The sequence below is a fragment of the Micrasema longulum genome, unplaced genomic scaffold (assembly GCF_059751315.1).
Source record: "Micrasema longulum isolate JH-2025_06_02 unplaced genomic scaffold, ASM5975131v1 h1tg002826l, whole genome shotgun sequence".
Taxonomy (NCBI): domain Eukaryota; kingdom Metazoa; phylum Arthropoda; class Insecta; order Trichoptera; family Brachycentridae; genus Micrasema; species Micrasema longulum.
In genome coordinates this window covers 172,259-190,339 of record NW_028279950.1, presented here as the reverse complement: position 1 = coordinate 190,339, position 18,081 = coordinate 172,259, and the positions used below count along the sequence as shown (strand labels likewise).

The window sequence follows — 18,081 nt, the reverse complement described above, 5'->3', positions numbered from 1 at the left end:
TTTTCATTTCCCTACCGCCCACCAAATATATTTCAATGCAGTATATGGGTGAAAAAAATTCCAGAAGGAATTTAGTAGATTTGAAAATACTAGTTTTTATAACCAACATTGCAACAAAAAAAAAGAGTGCGTATACATATACTGAAAAAATACAAGAAATTAAAAAAATCAAATGCCTGATGCTGTGTGACTTAATATTTTATGCCCGGTTCAATTTTCGTTAAAAACGTCAGTTTAAAAATCAGTAGGTATTGCAAAAACCCATGTACCGTGTAACACTTCGTGCTTTATGCCCTAAATACCCCGACTCTTGTCAAAAGTCATTGAAAGGCTCGAGAGTTTCAAATACCTGGGAGTGTATATTACGGAAAATGGCAGCTTTCAAAAAGAACTGGGAGTGCAGCTAGGAATAGCAGGCGCAATATTCAACAGTATGAACTATGAAAGCTGTCTGGAGATCGGATATTACTCAGTGTAAACCAAATGTCGCCTATATAACGCTTGCATAGCACCTATTCTCCTCCACAGATGGGAATTGTGGCAGCGCCCTAGGGCTCAAAACAGAAACACCAAAATTCTGAGTTTTGAAAACAGATGTCTCGGAAGAGTCTTGGGTGTGCAGTGGCTTGACTTTGTCAGGAATGAAGTAATAAGAGATGCTGGGTCCGTTACCCAGCAAACTCCGGTGACAACTATCATCAAGCGGAGGCGATAGGGTTGGCTAGGCCATATACTGCATATGCCTCCTGAGAGCCTTAACCAGGCTTGCCTGCTTTACATGGCATCGGGTTCTCGACGTCCTGGACATTCACTGCTGACTTTTCGTAGGCAGTTCATCTCAGAACTACGGAACACGAAGTCGACTTGGAAAGATGCACAGTAGCTGGCAGCTGACGGAGATCTCTGGAGGATCTTCGTAGACACCATATCCTCCGACTAGGGAGCATGGAGTGATGATGATGTCGTTTTGTTTTCCATGCATAAGGAGGTTATGCAGAGGGCACAATTGATAACAAAGTTATTGTCATACTTTTAAGTACATTTGCTATTCGATTAATTTTGAAATGAAGTGAATGAAAATACTCTTCTCTCGAAAAAAATGCTTTTTTTGTTGTATATTTATTTAAAACTTCAAGGACAAATAATAAGTACTTTGGCGGACTTATTGCTAAAAGCAATATCTGCCAGCCAACCAAAAAACAGACTGGTCAAAAGAAGAGATTAGTCAAAATTTTGTATTAAAAAACCATAAATATATATCAAAAGCAAAAAAAGAAAAAGGGATAAAAAAATATATTTGAGAAAAAAGGCAGAAATATTTCTAGGAGTTCAGGATTCTGATTCTAATATCATTGTAATATTGTTTCTTAAGTTATTATTGAATTATAATGTATCCTACTGACTGTATTTTTTCATTAAAACATGTAACTCCTAAAAGGGAGAGTCATATGTAGAAAAAAACTGTTTTATCATTTATTCCACAATTGTGTTTTTGATGAAGTTTTGCCCTTGTGACTTGTGACCCGCCCCCGAGTGTGCTAGAACAAAACTGACATACCATTAATCTCGTGTACAAAAAGTCATTAAAAAAATTAAAGCGCTCTCACGCCGCTTATATGAACCCCTGATAAAATATTTGGTTTGGATACTTTGATAGCAAATATTTACTATTTCAGAATGATATTTTGTTTCCTTCTCACTCTATCATTAAGTTTCTTCGTATTGACGAAACGAGAAAGAATACGTAAACAGAAGGCGGGAATTTATTTGCATGTTTTTCATTTTTCTTGACCACGCAGTTGAGTATTCTTAACACCATATGATGCGAGTCGGCTAGGGCTATCCGGTCATAAAAATTCTGAACGATTTATAAATTAAAATAGTTGCTATTGATTACAATTTACAATAGTAGCTCTCCAAATTTCAAACCAAAAACCACGCTCTCCTGCTTACTACATACTACACGTGAAACCTTGTAACTGACAGCTCAAGGCCCCCCACTCCCCGCGCATAAACGAGTTGTTTATGCCTTTTGTCTCGATGTAAACATCTGTAAATATTGTTGTTGTTTGCGCTGGTTGGCCCTCGCCGAAGCGAAGTTCTCGTGGAATCTGAATGTAGAGGGTGCTCGGAGTGAGTGAAGCGTCGCGACGCACTGATAGCGCTCGCGTTTGCCGTATAATATTATACATTACGTACGAAAATAACACCAGTCCGCTGTGTTTAGTGTTGTGAGATGGGACAGTGCTCGACACGCCCACAGAAATGGATGCAAATTGTGAATTTCACGAGGGCTGCGGACAGGAGGGTCCCATCAGGTGTATATTTCTTTGTGAGTTCCACCCGACCGCTGGGCCCAGGATTACGTGCCAGGTTCCCGAGGGATCCATTTCTAAAGACACTTTTGACACCGTGAGCCATTACATTATCCCGAAAGTTCAACTCCAAAGATGTACTTTGACTGTGTGAGTATTCTAAATTTATTTTATGGTATTATTCCGTCAGAAACGAGCGGAATTCATTTCTTTCAAATGTAAACAAAAAACGTGATCTTATTATTCAATATTTTTTACTTTATTTTCAAATATGTACTACCTACACTATTAGAAAATTACGAACTCGTCCCGCCGCGTTACTAATTCGTAAAATGTCAGATGTCAGTTGTGTCTAAATTGATTCTAAGTGGAATCGTATCAGTAACACATCTAATCAATTACATGCTTTAATTTATACGGCAGATTAAACGTATTTTGTGTAAACACAGCGCGCGAAATAACATTTTATTTCAGCATTTCGATTTTATTTACCGTGAGGAAGTTCAGTGGTTTAAAAAAACATTGGTTAATAGACTATCAAATTAAGCCAAAAATGTTTTTAAAAATATTTTTTACATATCCTATTTTTATATACGCTATGATTTTTTAAACTTTCGTGATTTTGAAATTACTCCGCCTGGGACGTCACAAGTTCTCTACGGTGAGTTGTCCCGATTTGTGGGTTGGCTTCCCGGTAACTGGAAACGTATACAACATTCTGTCATTGGTTGATTTCGCTTCCTCATTGTTTTTCCTTTTTATTTATGAATAAATTGATAATTTCTAAATTAAAAATAAGCAATGGATTTTTTTATTTTTATTTACTTTAGTTTTTGTTTTTGTTTTACATAAACGGCATATATTGCCTTTAACATTTATTGAACATAAGTATGAAAAAAAAAAACATTTATAAATACATAACAAAAAATGATAAAATTGCATAACTATAACAATAGTAACAAGCAGGTAAATATTTATAAGCAACCAAAAATATTAAAGAAACAAATACATAAATATGAAAAATTCTAAACCAAAATAAGAAACTAATTATTCATAGATGGCGCTTATTATCATTTTTTATGGAAAAATGCTATTTTTACGTTTATTTTCAAAGTAAATTTTACAAAACTTGGTTTGCGGAAACTTTACACTAAATTGATTGTAACAAATACCATTACAATATAATTTAGGTCATTTTTGCAAAATAGTGTACAAAGCAAAAAAATCACTTATCTTATTTATCTGATGATAAGAGAGTTGTGAAAGATTTCCGGTTTATTTGCCGTCAACGGACCAATCGGCAAAACTGACCGAGAGGAAGCGGAAGATAACTTGAGACGTCACACGCCCAGTCATTTCAAAAATCATAGCGCTGACAATATCTATCTCATCTATATACATATCTATACATATCTACATGTCTACATATTTAAAAATGAATCGCCGTGTTGTCTCGCAAAAACTCGAAAATGGCTTGACAGATTTACGTGCGGTTTTTCGCAAAAAAAATAATTTACGTCCTCAAGGTGTACAAATAATAACATCTTCAATATATTGAGTAGAAAAAAAGTGAAAAGCATATCGTGGGCATACAAGATAAATTGACCAAGTGACAAAATCAATAATTTTTAGGGGAGCCATTTTAGTGTTTTTCTAGAGTTCAATTTCTTCTCAAAGATCAGATTTTTCTAGTAGGTGGTTGGAAATTATAAATTATGTATACGGTGCTTTCAACTTTAATATAAAGTATAAACGTATTTCGAAAACATTATCACTTTTAAATAAAATAAAAAATTGAAAAACTTAGTCAATTTCGCCTGTTAAATTTGTCATGAAATTTTGCAGATCATCATTTTTGTTTCGTCCATTGAGGTAGTATTTTATTTTATTTTATCGCTATAAATTAAGTTTTTGGAATTTATAAAAGTAAAATAAACACAAAAATACAAAATAAATGGAAAAGAACAAATAATTAAGAAATGTTACGTAATAATCAAAAAAAAAATTTTTATTAAGTAACTTTTTATAAAAAAAAACCCAAATCTGTCAAATACAAAACGTATACTAACTTACTTACTACTAACTACTAACTAATAACTACTAACTACTAACTACTAACTACTAACTACTAACTACTAACTCTAACTAACTCTTCACAGGTGACATCTACCTACTAGTAAAATGTTACTGGGTCAATTCTTTGGATCTTAAATTTACTAATAAAAGTGACGATTTGTGTTGGTCAGTTTTACTTGTCAAAAATCTGTGAGCTTCTATCAAATGGTCACATATTTTAAAAACTGTTTTTTTTTTTGGAGTGTCGGATTGACTTGGCATTTTTACCAGTCAAGAATTATGCCAATACGATGTCAAAAAGTAAATAATTTCAATTTCGTCATTTTTGCAAATGGTCACTTTTACTTGTATAACCACGATATATGTGTTTTCATTAATTTTCCAGGGTTGCATTTGTCTAAAATGCATATACTGAAAACTTTGGAGGATGTTGTTTTTTTGTACATTAAAAAAGTTTGTATCTTAACGTTTACAATCAATATTTTTTTTTAATGAATACTTAATTGAATAATTTCCTTACAATTTCTTAATTACTGCAAATTAATTTATCTTTAGTAATGCCTTAATAATTTAAACTGACTGTTGATACATTTTCGAAAAACGGATTCTTACACGAAATGAATCACTGTAGGTAAGTAGAGCTATGTTTGACATTTGCGGAAATTATACTAAATTTGAAAATCTATTATATATCTTTGGAATTCAATCATTAGAAAGTACCTAGGTACCTACTTAAATTCAATATTTTAATATGAATAATTTTTAGTTTTGGAATTCAATCATACACAAGTATCTAGGTACCTACTTATCAATGAAAAGTCTTTTTCCTTTCCGGACAGTTGTTGCACGCTTTTACACAATCAGGCTTTTTTTTTCAGTAATGATTTCAGCACGATTTTGATTTGAGGATAACGAGGCCTCTTAGCCAATCACATGAAGAGATATAACGAAAAACTATCCCTTATTACGAATATGAGGGTACTATTTGCAAACCCGGCAAAATCCAACTTTCTTTATTTTGAGCAAATCGCAATAAACTGATACAATACTTAAATTCAACTTTTTTTAAACTTCAATTTTTTATTATAATCAATAAATATTTTACACGTAAGCAGTGGCGACATAAGCATGGTTATGTCAAGAAACAGTAGTGAAATAATAAATTTAAATTAAACATTCTAACTTCACAATACTCAAGTAGAGGTTGCCATGTTTGCAACAAACCCGACAATTTAAGTTATTTAAGTCAAGTTATTACAAATAACGCCGTATTTTTAACTGACAATGTTATAATTATTGTAAAAAATTGGATTCTGAATAACTTTCAATCAACATCTCACTTTTTTAGATTTTTATTTTGCCGGGTTTACAAGTGTACCCTCATATATGAAAAGCTCAAAAAATGGAATAATAAATAACGTGTTTCCTTATTTACGAAAAAAATGTTTGTTCAACCAGCTAATAGCAGGCAAGCCAACGTTCGGGCAAGACAACGTCTGTCGGGCCCACTAGTAATATAAAAAAAATAATATCACAATAATATATATATATATTTAAATATATATTATTTGCTTAGTTTAACAGTCTATTAACAAATAAAACATTTAAAAAATACCACTAAACTTCCTTATTGGTGGAGTTGGCTGGGAACCAGTTAAATAATATTTATCTTCGGACTGCCCATAAAGAAAAACCGATATTTGTGTACGAAAATGAGTATATTTACATGAACATTTCAAGTATCTTCGTCGGTAACCTTTAATTGAACATGTTAAGAAGAAAAAAATGTATGCATATTCTGCTTTTCATACAGAAAACTTAATTTTACTTTGGAGATAAAATTGAAGATAAATGTTAGCTTCCCATTGTAATCAGGGCCCTAGTGCGGATATAATATAACATGTTTAAAACTGTAAAGATTACATTATGTATTATTAATAAATAAACATCTTAACATTTTACGCATTAATTTTAGGCAAAAAAATCACCATCAGTATTTTGACTATCCGCCCCTTTGTTTATCGATTTCTCACGTTTTGATCGGTCATTCGATTTCTAGGACGTATATGAATTCGAAGATCCTCGGCTTCCCCGTGAGAATAGATGACAAGAAGTACGCCAGGAATGCCTTCTACTTTAACCTGTGCTTCGTGTGTGACGCGTGGGCCAGGACGGTGCACTACGAACCTGTCGTCAAAAAACTCACCGAGTATCTGGTAAGTTGGTCCACTTTTCTTTCTCTTTTTACTGTATCTGCAGTACCCGGGGTGCTGTTCTGAAAACAGGTTTTCTCGTGTATTTTGTATGGACACGAGATAATACGGCCGCGAGAGCGTTTGGAATACCAGCCCTGGGGTACAGTAAACCTAACGCGTGTAGTTGGCGACGTCCTGCTATCTTCAAAAGTTAATCAAATAAATAAATACAATCTTCGACGTTGCTTTTTATTGACGACTGGAGGGCGATTCAATAACTTGTTACAATGTGCCTCTGAATGCAAAAGCGCGCGTAGAGAACGCATTTTAACGCGTATTTATTTATTTATTTTTATTTGGGAAAAAAACAACAGTTTTTACATATATTGTATACAGAAAATATGAATACATATGAACGAAAATTGTGAAAACAGTCGATAAAAATTTTCCACAGTGGTGTATGATAGGGTATGATTAAGTACATTATCGGTATCAAAATAAAAGCAATTAACAATTGTTAGGCACTTAAAAAATAGTAAATATACTTAGATACAGTTATAAAACTAAAGTTAATAGAAACAAGATAAATTTAAATTTAAAGAATAAGAAAAGAAAAAAGTTATATAAAATAATGTAAAAGGTACAAAAATATAATAATGAACATACGAATACATACATAATTACTGACATCTTAAAACTAAACGGGTGTACTGTCTATAAGGAATTTTCTATATTTCATATAAGAGAGATGAAAAATGTCTGCGTGACCGGAGAGAACAGTATTATAATAATGACAAGCTCTAAATAAAAAGTAGTTTTTCTTGAATTAGTCCTAGGTACTGGCAAATTAAATGTAGTATGGAGTCTTGTTCTGTTGGGTACAAGATATTCTAAAGAACTTGTAAGTAAAGGGCAGTCTACGACGTTGTTTACTAGTTTACAGGAATATTTGATCTGCAATCACTCTTCTATACTCCAGAGTTTGAAATGAATTTGGTGTAGGGGAGGGTGGGGCATGATGGGGCCTTTAAGATAATACGTCAATAAAACGCGTCTCTTTTTTAAAATCCTTTAAAAAAAGTTTATTTTTATAAACTTTGATATTTAATCTAAAAAACGTGTCACAAAAAAACTAAAAATAAGATAAAAAAAACTAGTGAAATAAATCAATTCAAAACAGTCGTAATTATCCCGTCTTGCCCTACTGGTGGGGAAAGATGGGGTACCGCCTACTGCGGTTCGCAACTAGGACAGACAAGGATAATGTCTTGGTTTTTTTCGTCTACTCCAGATACTTTACATCGTTTTTCAATTAAAAATACATTTTGATATCAGGTTGAATATTGTGGTTGTTAATTAATATAACAAAAACACTAGTATTGTTTATACACACAATTTACAAGACATATTTAAGTATATTTTCTTTACAAAATGAAAACGAACTACTTACTAACTGTACCTACACGCAAGGAAAAAGATCGGAACGTAAACATGGAAAAAAACCTGATTAATTAATTCGCCCTCACCCCTTGATCGTAAAATGTATGCGCATATTAATGAATATCGAGGCTGTACTGACAGAATGCATTACATACTGTACTTTCCACTTGGTTGTGTTTTTCGTACGATGCAACTTTTTACGTTTTCAAGCGGAAGAGAAAATACATTGTAAAGTTCTGCTTACTCAAACCGGTATAATTTATTGAATAACGAGTTTTTTGTAGGCTTTCTTGGCGGAGTAACAGAAATAAATAATATCGGATGTTTTATTATAGAGCGGCTATAAATAATGTCCCCGATAGCAGTTTTATGAATCGATTCATTTTATCGGGAGCAATATAAGTAGTTACTTTTATTTGTATTAAACTGATCTATTTTGCTCTGAAGATGCCCCCTGTAATGGAAGCCGAAAGGTCGAAACGAGTTCAACCTTTGCCTATAACACCAGGAATAAAAGTAAATTAAAAATTCCATTGATGAAGCAATCATTTATACATTTGCATGGCAGTAAAAAAATATAATTAGCTTACCAAAAAAATTAAGGAAATAAATAATATTTAAAATATCGCATTTGTTTGTCCAAATTTTTGTAGACAAGAAATGGATTCAACCGCCTTGGGAGTTACTAATATCAATATCTCGCAACAGAGATGACGAACATGTTATAGAAATCTAAGCATCTACAGGGCTTATGATCTGTCATATGCCATTTTTGTATATAAAAAAGGCATATTAGTGGCCATTTTCAACCCAACATCAACCAACATTTTCAACCAACTAACTATTAGAAAATGGAAATCTTGTTGGGGTAGAGTGGGGTTCGAACCTCAGACCTCTAATAAGTGAGCCCGCAACACTAGCCACGGGACCATAATCAGATTTTAGTGACCACTTCACACACTTTATAACATTCACCATTCTGCTTTTGTTTTTTTTTATAAAATAAATATTTGCGTTCTTTTATAATTTACCCAAATATTTAATTTTGAGAGTTGTAAATAACTCACTATTAGAAAATGGAATCAAGTTGGGGAAGTGGGATTCGAACCACGGACCTTTGGCCCGTGAGTCCATGACACTAGCCACGGGACCACAACCCGATAAACATCTATATTCCTTCAATTCTTCCATCTGTTGATATTTGTGAAGTTAAAAAGCTAAAACCTTTATTGTTGCGGTTGAGATTCCGACCCAATCATTTTACCTACATACACAGGCCTATCTGTGGCACACGAATAATGAAAAAGCCGACTTTTTGTATGATTTCTTCCTGTTCAAACTTTATCTGCTTATACGGGGCGAATTGCTATCCCGGTAATTTAATCCCCGTAAGCTAAAACTATAAGAACATATATTCAAATAAATGTTCAAATCGAAAGATTTCAGACTTCAATTGAATAGTTCGAGCTTGAAAATTGATGTTCAAACATAAGCAGAATGATGAATGTTACACAGTGTGTAAAGTGGCCACTTAAACCAGCCAATGACAGGTCGAAAGTGTAGATTTATATTTTCTCTTATAAAATGTTATTTATCTCTGTTGTAATATGTTAATATATGTTTGTGTATTAAAATAAAAATGTAACTGCCATTGCTCCCAATAAAATAAATCTTACGTAAGTACTGTCAATAAAATTTATAAAATTGCCTCCGGGGACTCTATTTATAGCTGCTAGGTACGAGTTTATGCATAGGACATTCAAGGCACGTGTACTTATTAGGTACTTTGTGACACCTGTTACATAGGTACTATACTTTACCTACCATAGTAAATAAAGGAAACTTTTATGAATATTTTTTAACATTTTGAATTTTTGAAGTCTCGAAATAGGACACATATAAACATATTATGTGTGCTTTAAAAATAAAAATGTACATATATTTCACTGGGATTATTCTTAATATGGTGATTTTGTTTTAAATGTTTTGATCTCTGCAATATTTTTCGTAATAGCTTTCAAGTGTATCGCTGCTTAAATTCAAAAGGGCCACAAGTCGAAATTTGACTTTTTTCAGTGGAGCCAATCCAAGTTTTTAACATAAATTTTTGCTTTTTTTTATAAACCTACTTTTCGTATTTATTTTATTTTATTATATTTGGGAAATCAACAGTTCTAAATACATATTTCTAGTAAACAAACAGATATAGTGTATAAACTCAGAACTAATAACAGATTTCCACAAAGTATACAAAGTTAGTCAAGAAAATATATTACATATATATTAAATAAATACATATAGGTTTATGCATATAAAAATGTTATATTCTTGTACTCGTAAATATTTTTCAATTATCAAAGAATTTTTTAAATGTATTTTTTAAGAACAGTAAGTTATTGTTAATTGGTCGGGATTAGGACAAGGATGCTTGAAGAGAGGATAAGGAGGGGAAGGGAGATGTACATATTTATTATTATAATGTCTACCAAGTTACATAATGAATTTTAAGTGTAAATTTTAAATCTGACAGAGTGATGTTTGTGTAATCTATATCTTTAAAGTTTGTATTGTACACTGAATATGTCCTACGAAAAAAAGCATTTGTTTCATTAGATGCGTTTTTTTAAAGCTTTATCCACCTGTTAACTATCACCTTTAAGCTCTGAAGTTAGCCACCAAAACGCAAAATGTCAAAAGGGCTGTTGTACGTTTTGTACTATACGCTAAAACAATACTCACTCACAGATTCAAAAACTACTCTTACTCGAATGAAAAACATAACCCCTACAATACATCACATACAAATAATATAATCACTAGATCCTCAACACAAAGACAACTTAAACAAATACAAACTAATACCACTTTCGGACAAAGGGATTTTAAGTATTATTCAATTAAAATCTATAACCTACTTCCACTATCTATTAAAACAATTAGTAACGAGAAAATGTTTAAAAAGGCTATAAAAAATGGATAGTGGAGCTAAGTAGAAGTAAAATGGATTGTCTCATTCGCCCAAACCAATATTGAATCAACCGCTCCACAAGTGTATAGCTTATGTTAGGTTTTTGTTATTTTCATTGTGCGTTTTGTAATTTAAATACTATAGATGTACATACATATATACCTTGTTTTTAAAACTTTGAATATTTTGTTAATTATCTCTGTTTATTAAGTTAGTCTTTTTTGTTTATTCTCTTATGTAAAAACATTTCAAAAAAGTATATTGTTAAGTGTCCTCGGCACGGGCAACCCCAGTGAGGACACATTTTGAGGATATTTTTATTATTAATTATAGTTTGTAAGAGAAAAATATGAATAAAAAAAAATATATATAAGTTAATATTGGGACATTCATATATTATGTTTTTACTATTTTAAGACTAAATAAAAGCCAATAATTTAAAGAAAAAAAACTTTAAAAGTTGTCAAACTCGTATTTCTTAACCTTCTATTTGAATTTTGATATTATTTTTCTTCTTAATGTTTTTTCCCGTATCATAACTTTATTTTACTGCCTTATAAAAATTGAATTTTGTGACTTCGCCTTTTTTCTAAATGGGAGTCTGCTTTTTATCTTTTCTCTGGTATTGTGATAAAAATTCTGTGTCCTTTTTAGAATTAATATTATTCATAAATTAATATTATTAATATCATCGTATTGTAAAAAATCGTTTGCTTATATCTTAGTAATTTTAATTAATTTAACACCATATGTGTATTGCCTTTTTACAGTTTATCAACAAAAAAATATATAGGAGAAGCCCAGGCAATGCGGATGGGTTAAAGACACTATAAAATGAAACACACAAATTTACTCATTATAAAAACTATTTATTATCATCCTCATCAGGATCAGGATCAAAATTCTTTGAGACTGGCCCTCTTTACACGTGCGCGCCACAAGCCCAGTGCGTGGTAACTGTCCGCCATTTTTGTTTTCCATCCGTCTAGAGTCTAGGCGTAAAAATATATCAATCGGTCGCTCCGGACGTGAAGGAAACATAAAAAATCAAACAAACACACTTTCGCATTTATAATATTGGTATGGAAGAATGGACAATCGAACGAAGTTATTCTGAAAGCCAGATCACAATTTTGAAAAAAATATATTGGTGTTATCGGGTGCAGTAAGGTCAATTAAACGTACTTACGCAGAAAGCAGTCAGCCATAGAAAAGTGAAACTGAGATAATAGCACTTTTATGAAAATAGTGAATTATCAAATCTACACAACAGTTAGAATGTTTTTGACTTTGACAAATGATAAACAATGAATTTTTTTTATATTACGAAAAAATATCTAATTATGTATTTGACCAGTTTTAATGATTTCTAAAGTACCGTAACATTTTTCTAGTGTTTTCTGCAAATTGAGAAATGCCGTTTTTGTGATCGACACTATTTTCAGAAGCTGATTATTACAATTTTATTACATCTCGTATGAAAGCGGTCTGACTGTTTTTAGCAGAAAAATTGATCTTGCTGCACCCGTTAACACCAATATATAATTTTTTTAAATTGTGGACTGGGTGCTCTCTGCATAACTACGTTCAGTTGTATGTTCTGCTTAAAACAGCCAGGCCGCTTTCGTACAAAAAACTGTAACAAACAATCACCTTCTGAAAATAATGTCGATCACAAAAACGGCGTTTCTCAATTTGCAGAAAACACCCACAGCACTAGAAAAATCTTACCGTACTTCAAAAATCATTAAAACTGGTCAAATACCTACGTAATTAGATTCTTGTTCGTAATATAAAAAAAACGAATTTAATCATTGTTTATCATTTGTCAGTCTAAAATGTTCCAACTGTTGTGTAGATTTGATTATTCACTCTTTTCACAAATCTGCTACTATCTCAGTTTCACTTTTCTATGGCTGGCTGCTTTCTGCATGACTACGTTCACTTGTTATTTCGCCAAATGTCCCTCATGTGTTGTGATAAAGTCAACAAGATTTTTGTTTTTGTTTCTGCAATACAACGCTATTTTAATATTATATTCTCAATCCGATTATGTGTATAAAGTAAATGTATTCATTTATTAAAAACACTGTCCTTCAGAAATAGACTTTTCGATTCATTTAAAGTTATTAAAACACTCTAATGTCGAATAATTAATTCGGACTTGGAGAGAATGCCTATGGTGCCTATTCAAAGCGTTTGTGAATTTTGTAATAAAATTTGCATAAAAATTTCTACACAACTGTGTTTTAGAACCAGACGGAGTTACAAGCTATTCATAATGTGATAAAATATTTTGTTATTTTTTTAAATACTGCCCGCGTGGTTTTCGCACAGCAAGCTAAACTATCTATTTATTTTATTTATTTATTTATTTTTTATCATATTATATTACAAATACAAAATTTTATTTTATATAAAGTTGCTTTGACTGCCTAACTAAGGATATTTACCCCGTTCTAAGACAGTAATCAATATATAGAAACAGTTATAAAGATAGTGAGTTGAGTAAAAAAATTGCAAAAGATGTAGTAAAACCAGAGTAAAAATGTAGTAAAAACATAGTAAAAAATTAAGCAAAAACATAGTAAAAACGTTACAGTGATGCATTGAGAGGAAGTTCAGTGCTACGGGAAATTCGACTTTTTTTTCTTACACTCGGTAAAAATTAATTGCAAGGCGAAGTTTCTCTAAAATGTATGAAAAAAATATTAAAAGTGGTTTTAATAAAAATGAACTACTTTAAATGACGCCACGAATTCTTCTAAAACATTGATGGATAATTGATGAATCAGTGGTGGTATTCTGAATCTTCTCTATGCCCTAGTGAATGGTAAATATGGGGATTTTTATTTTTTGCATGCACCTAAACTTTGCTTCATTTATGGCAATACTGATGAATCAACGTCAAACAAATACGAGCACGTAAAAGTAAATACGAAAATTTTCATTTAGACCATTATTGCGACCAAAACACTTCATTATATTGAATTGACCAAACCGTATTATTTTTTTTCCGGTTTTTAAACCGTTTTATGCATCATTTGACGTTTGATCATCAGTGTGGCCATTTATGAAGTTAAGTTTAAGTGCATGCAAAAAATAAAAATCCCCAAATTTTCCACTCTCTGGGGGATAGAAAAGATTCAGAATACCGCCCCTGGTGCGTCTATGTGTATTAATAGGTCGATGGTTTTATTTAAGAACACCGAACCTGTTTCTATAATTACGTAAAAGCATGATTTAGCAAAGTTTTGTATGTATATTTAATAATGTTTACAGGAAACGTGGTCCTAATTTTCTTCATACAAACGTTTTCCCATATTTTCTCCCTGGGTTTTGTACACCGATTCTCCTCAACGGAAGCGAATCGTGGTCCCTCACTAAAGGCCCAAAACAACAAAAAACTGAGTTTTGAGATTAGGCGTCTCGGAAGAATCTCGGATGTGCGGTGGTTTGACTTCGTAAGTAATTAAGTCATAAGAGAACGGACGCATCGGACTCCGGTGACAACTGCCATCAAGCGGAGGCGATACGCTTGGCTAGGCCATATACTGCGGATGCCTCCTTAAAGCCTTAACCACTCTTGCCTACTTTATAAGGCATCAGGTTCTCGATGTCCTGGACGTTCGTCGGCAATTTATGTCAGAACTACAAGACGCGAACCTGACTTGATGATTTTATTTTATTAATATAAACGGCAAATCTGCCTTTTACAAACATTTATAATATTAACATATTTGGCCATATATATATTTTTTTTTAAAACATGAATTTCCTTATACCCAAGATTTATACAAAAAAAAACTAAAAATTCTACAAGATTTAAATTTAAAAAATGAACCTAAAAAATATACAGCATATTCAGTAGAAAGTTTAAATAATAAAACAACAAGAAAATAATAAGTACTGTTTCACACAGCTAGGCAAAGTGAACAAAAAACTGTATATTTTATGAAATGCATGAATAAATAGATATAATAACAATTCACCATCTTTGAAAAAATTCAAAAGGTTTGTTCTATAGGAACAATACCCTACACTAAATATATCAGATTGATCATGATAAATTATTATAAAAAACGTGCCATCTTGATAAAAGAAAATAGCATCTACGTAGTGATTGTTATACAAATGAATTATAAATTATTATTTCGAAATTTGTACACCAAATTAAAATGCTTTTTTTATTATTATTCATATCTACTCTTTGTTTCGTGTTTCTGTATACAAGTTGGGAGAAAAATATTTAACTGCAAATAAATTATATTTTTTTTGTTGTGATTATCTTATAATGTGTGTAGGTTATGGAATCACAGACAACAAAGACATTAGTGCACTTACTTATAATAATATTTGTGATAGTCTGACCTATTTAAGATAACAGTTTTGAGATAAACAGTGAGTGAGTACTGTGTACATTCTAGATACTAGGTGTATATGCTTAGATTATAGAGTGTATGTGTATGTCTAATATCTGCAATGAGAAAGAAATTAGATATAAGAAATGTTTTTTTACACGCGGTAAAAATTAAAACATTTAACATTAAGCATGTACAGCGAAGTTTCTCGAAAACGAAACGAGCTGTTCCCACCTCTATCACAGCATGTGCTATCTCTTCGTTCTAGTAACGAGAGAACCCTTTCAATACCCATTCACGGCTCTATTTTTTTTGCCTCTTCTTTCACAGTTGCAGTTGCTCAATTAATAATTTACCCACTAATGTCAGAGACATTTTGTCGGCCTCGTGGTGTAATGGTCAGCGCGTTAGCCTGCCATGCAAGAGGACTCGGGTTCGATTCCCGACATGGTTGATATGAAATAATTATTTAAAAGGGTGTTTTCTCACTAGAATATTTTAAAGTACCTGGACTGGTACCTGAAGCGTAAAACTGATCACCTTACTTTCATGTAACAAAAATGATAAAGATACGCTGCGATTGGTGTGCACTATGCACCATTAGGTCCAGAAAGGGAATAACTATGATGAAAATCAGAGACGCCCCTTCTTTATTTACATTCAAATCACGTATGAAATGTCACTTCCTGAATATTTGAGTTTTCCTTTCTCCTCCCTCTTTCTTTCCCCCTTTCACCCTATCTCTTCATAGTATAATGTATATATTTAGTCAATTTTTATTTCTTAAAAAATATATATGTTTGTCAATATTTTGTTTTATGGTGAAAATATTATACTTTACCCACAACATCTACATATACCAGTGATTTTCTCAAATTAAATGGTTTAGGTAAGCAGAAAGAAATCGCCTAATATGTGATTAAATAAATACAGCATTGTTGTGTTGTGATAGATTTCCGGTTTCTGGGTAGCAACTTTTTTTATTTATTGTATTTTGACTCTATATTTAAATGTCTCACTCACCGACGCAACTTGTGACGTTGTGTGTGGAGTAATTTCAAAATTACAAAACTTTAAGAATCATAGCGATGATAATACGATACACAAAAATATTTTTGCCTAGTTTTACTTTACTTTACTATTAACAAATAAATAAAACCGCCAGACTTCCTCATAGACTAAAAATAATTATTCGTGTTTAATGACATTGATCTTACTTTTCGTCTTTTTTAATGCCAATGGAATTACTTTTGGCCTTTTAAAATAACTAGCTATTCTGCCGTACAGACTTACCGCCGTAACTAACATTTTGCCGTATTTGAGTTATTTATAGATTCGTAATCAGCATTTAATAAGCTATAAGCGTATCCAACTCTTTTTTCAATATGACAACTGGAAGTAAACTGGATATATGTAGAGTTAAAGGGCATGCAAACACCACTATGTCCGAACATGCAATAAAATAAGGTTAATTATATTTATCGATAGGTTGCAGAATATGTGGGGGTAGTAATTGGGAAGGGAAGGGGAGGGGCTAAAAGGTTAGTTCAAGTCCTTTTTTACTTAACAACATGGAGGTATTTCACATTAAAAAAGCTTTAAAAAGTCATATTCCCCTAATAAATAATCAAATATCTTTTCAATATAGCTCACTTTTTGATTTAAAAATTAACCAATTGTGAAACGTTCAACCATAGTCTTACAATGAAATAAAAAAATATTTTATCAATATCATTGCGATTTACTTGTTTAAAAAGTATTTTGTGTTTTTCTCGTGATTCAAATAGGATTTTTTGAGTTACGGCAGTATTATTGTTCTTTTTTGATGACAGGATCTAATTTTGTCATTTTAAAAAAATATTTTGTATTTACTTTTATTGGTATATTTTAATGACATCAAACATAGGAATAAAAACTGTTTGCTTTTTATGGCATTGGACATAGGTACTAATTAAAACTGTTTTCTTTCAATGACATTTAACATACAAATAAAAGCTGTTTGCTTTTCATGTCATTTAACATTTCACGCTCTACTGTTTTCTTTAAAAAAATACCATGAATGTATTATGAAAATTTATTGAATGAAATGTGTTATTTTTATAACATTAATCTCCTTATGCTTCCTACCCGTGCACCTAACAATAATTATATTGACATATTACACAAGAGATGGATACCACTTTAAATAATTTTTAGCGTTGCCTAGTACGTGGGCGAAATCATTCAATGATATGAATCTCACCCACATCAACATATGGTAGAATTGAAACAATATAGATGTTTGAATAAAGGCAGAATGGTGAATGTAATATAGTGTATGGACTAATCGTATTGAAAAAAATGTTTACGAATTGAGATATTTGTCCTATGTTTTCAAGCGTGTAACTAGCTATATTCATCCAAACACTAGCAAAATGGTTTATCACGCTCATGTACAGTTTTGTCTTTCTTATGGAATAATTGGATGGGGAGGAGCCTATAATAATCATATTAAGTCTTTAGGAATCGTACAAAAACTAATTATTAAAATTAAACTTCATAAAAATTCGACTTTTCCATCCCACCAATTGTTTCAGGATTGTTTCAGGAAGCTGAACTTTTAAAGCTACGAGAAGTCTGTTGCCAGCAATGTCTAATATATGTTTTTATGAACCAATATTTATTTCCTAAAAATTTTAATAGATCTAGTCAAAGATAGAATAGTTCACTTGAAATTCCTTATTGTG

At 31.8% G+C, this 18,081-nt stretch overlaps 1 protein-coding gene across 2 annotated transcripts in view; it reads left to right on the top strand.

The window, feature by feature from the left end:
- The first annotated feature begins 1,326 nt into the window (after nucleotides 1-1,326).
- Nucleotides 1,327-18,081, top strand: part of LOC148271517 (GATOR1 complex protein NPRL2-like) — a 174,142-nt gene continuing 157,387 nt past the window's right edge. For both annotated transcript variants that reach the window (XR_015825078.1, XM_088241300.1), the window contains exons 1-2: nucleotides 1,327-2,465; nucleotides 6,451-6,607. Coding sequence is in view for 1 of the 2 variants with exons in the window: in XM_088241300.1 (XP_088097426.1) it covers nucleotides 2,266-2,465; nucleotides 6,451-6,607 (357 nt within the window). In the remaining variant the exon portion in view is untranslated. The remainder of the gene's footprint in view (nucleotides 2,466-6,450; nucleotides 6,608-18,081) is intronic.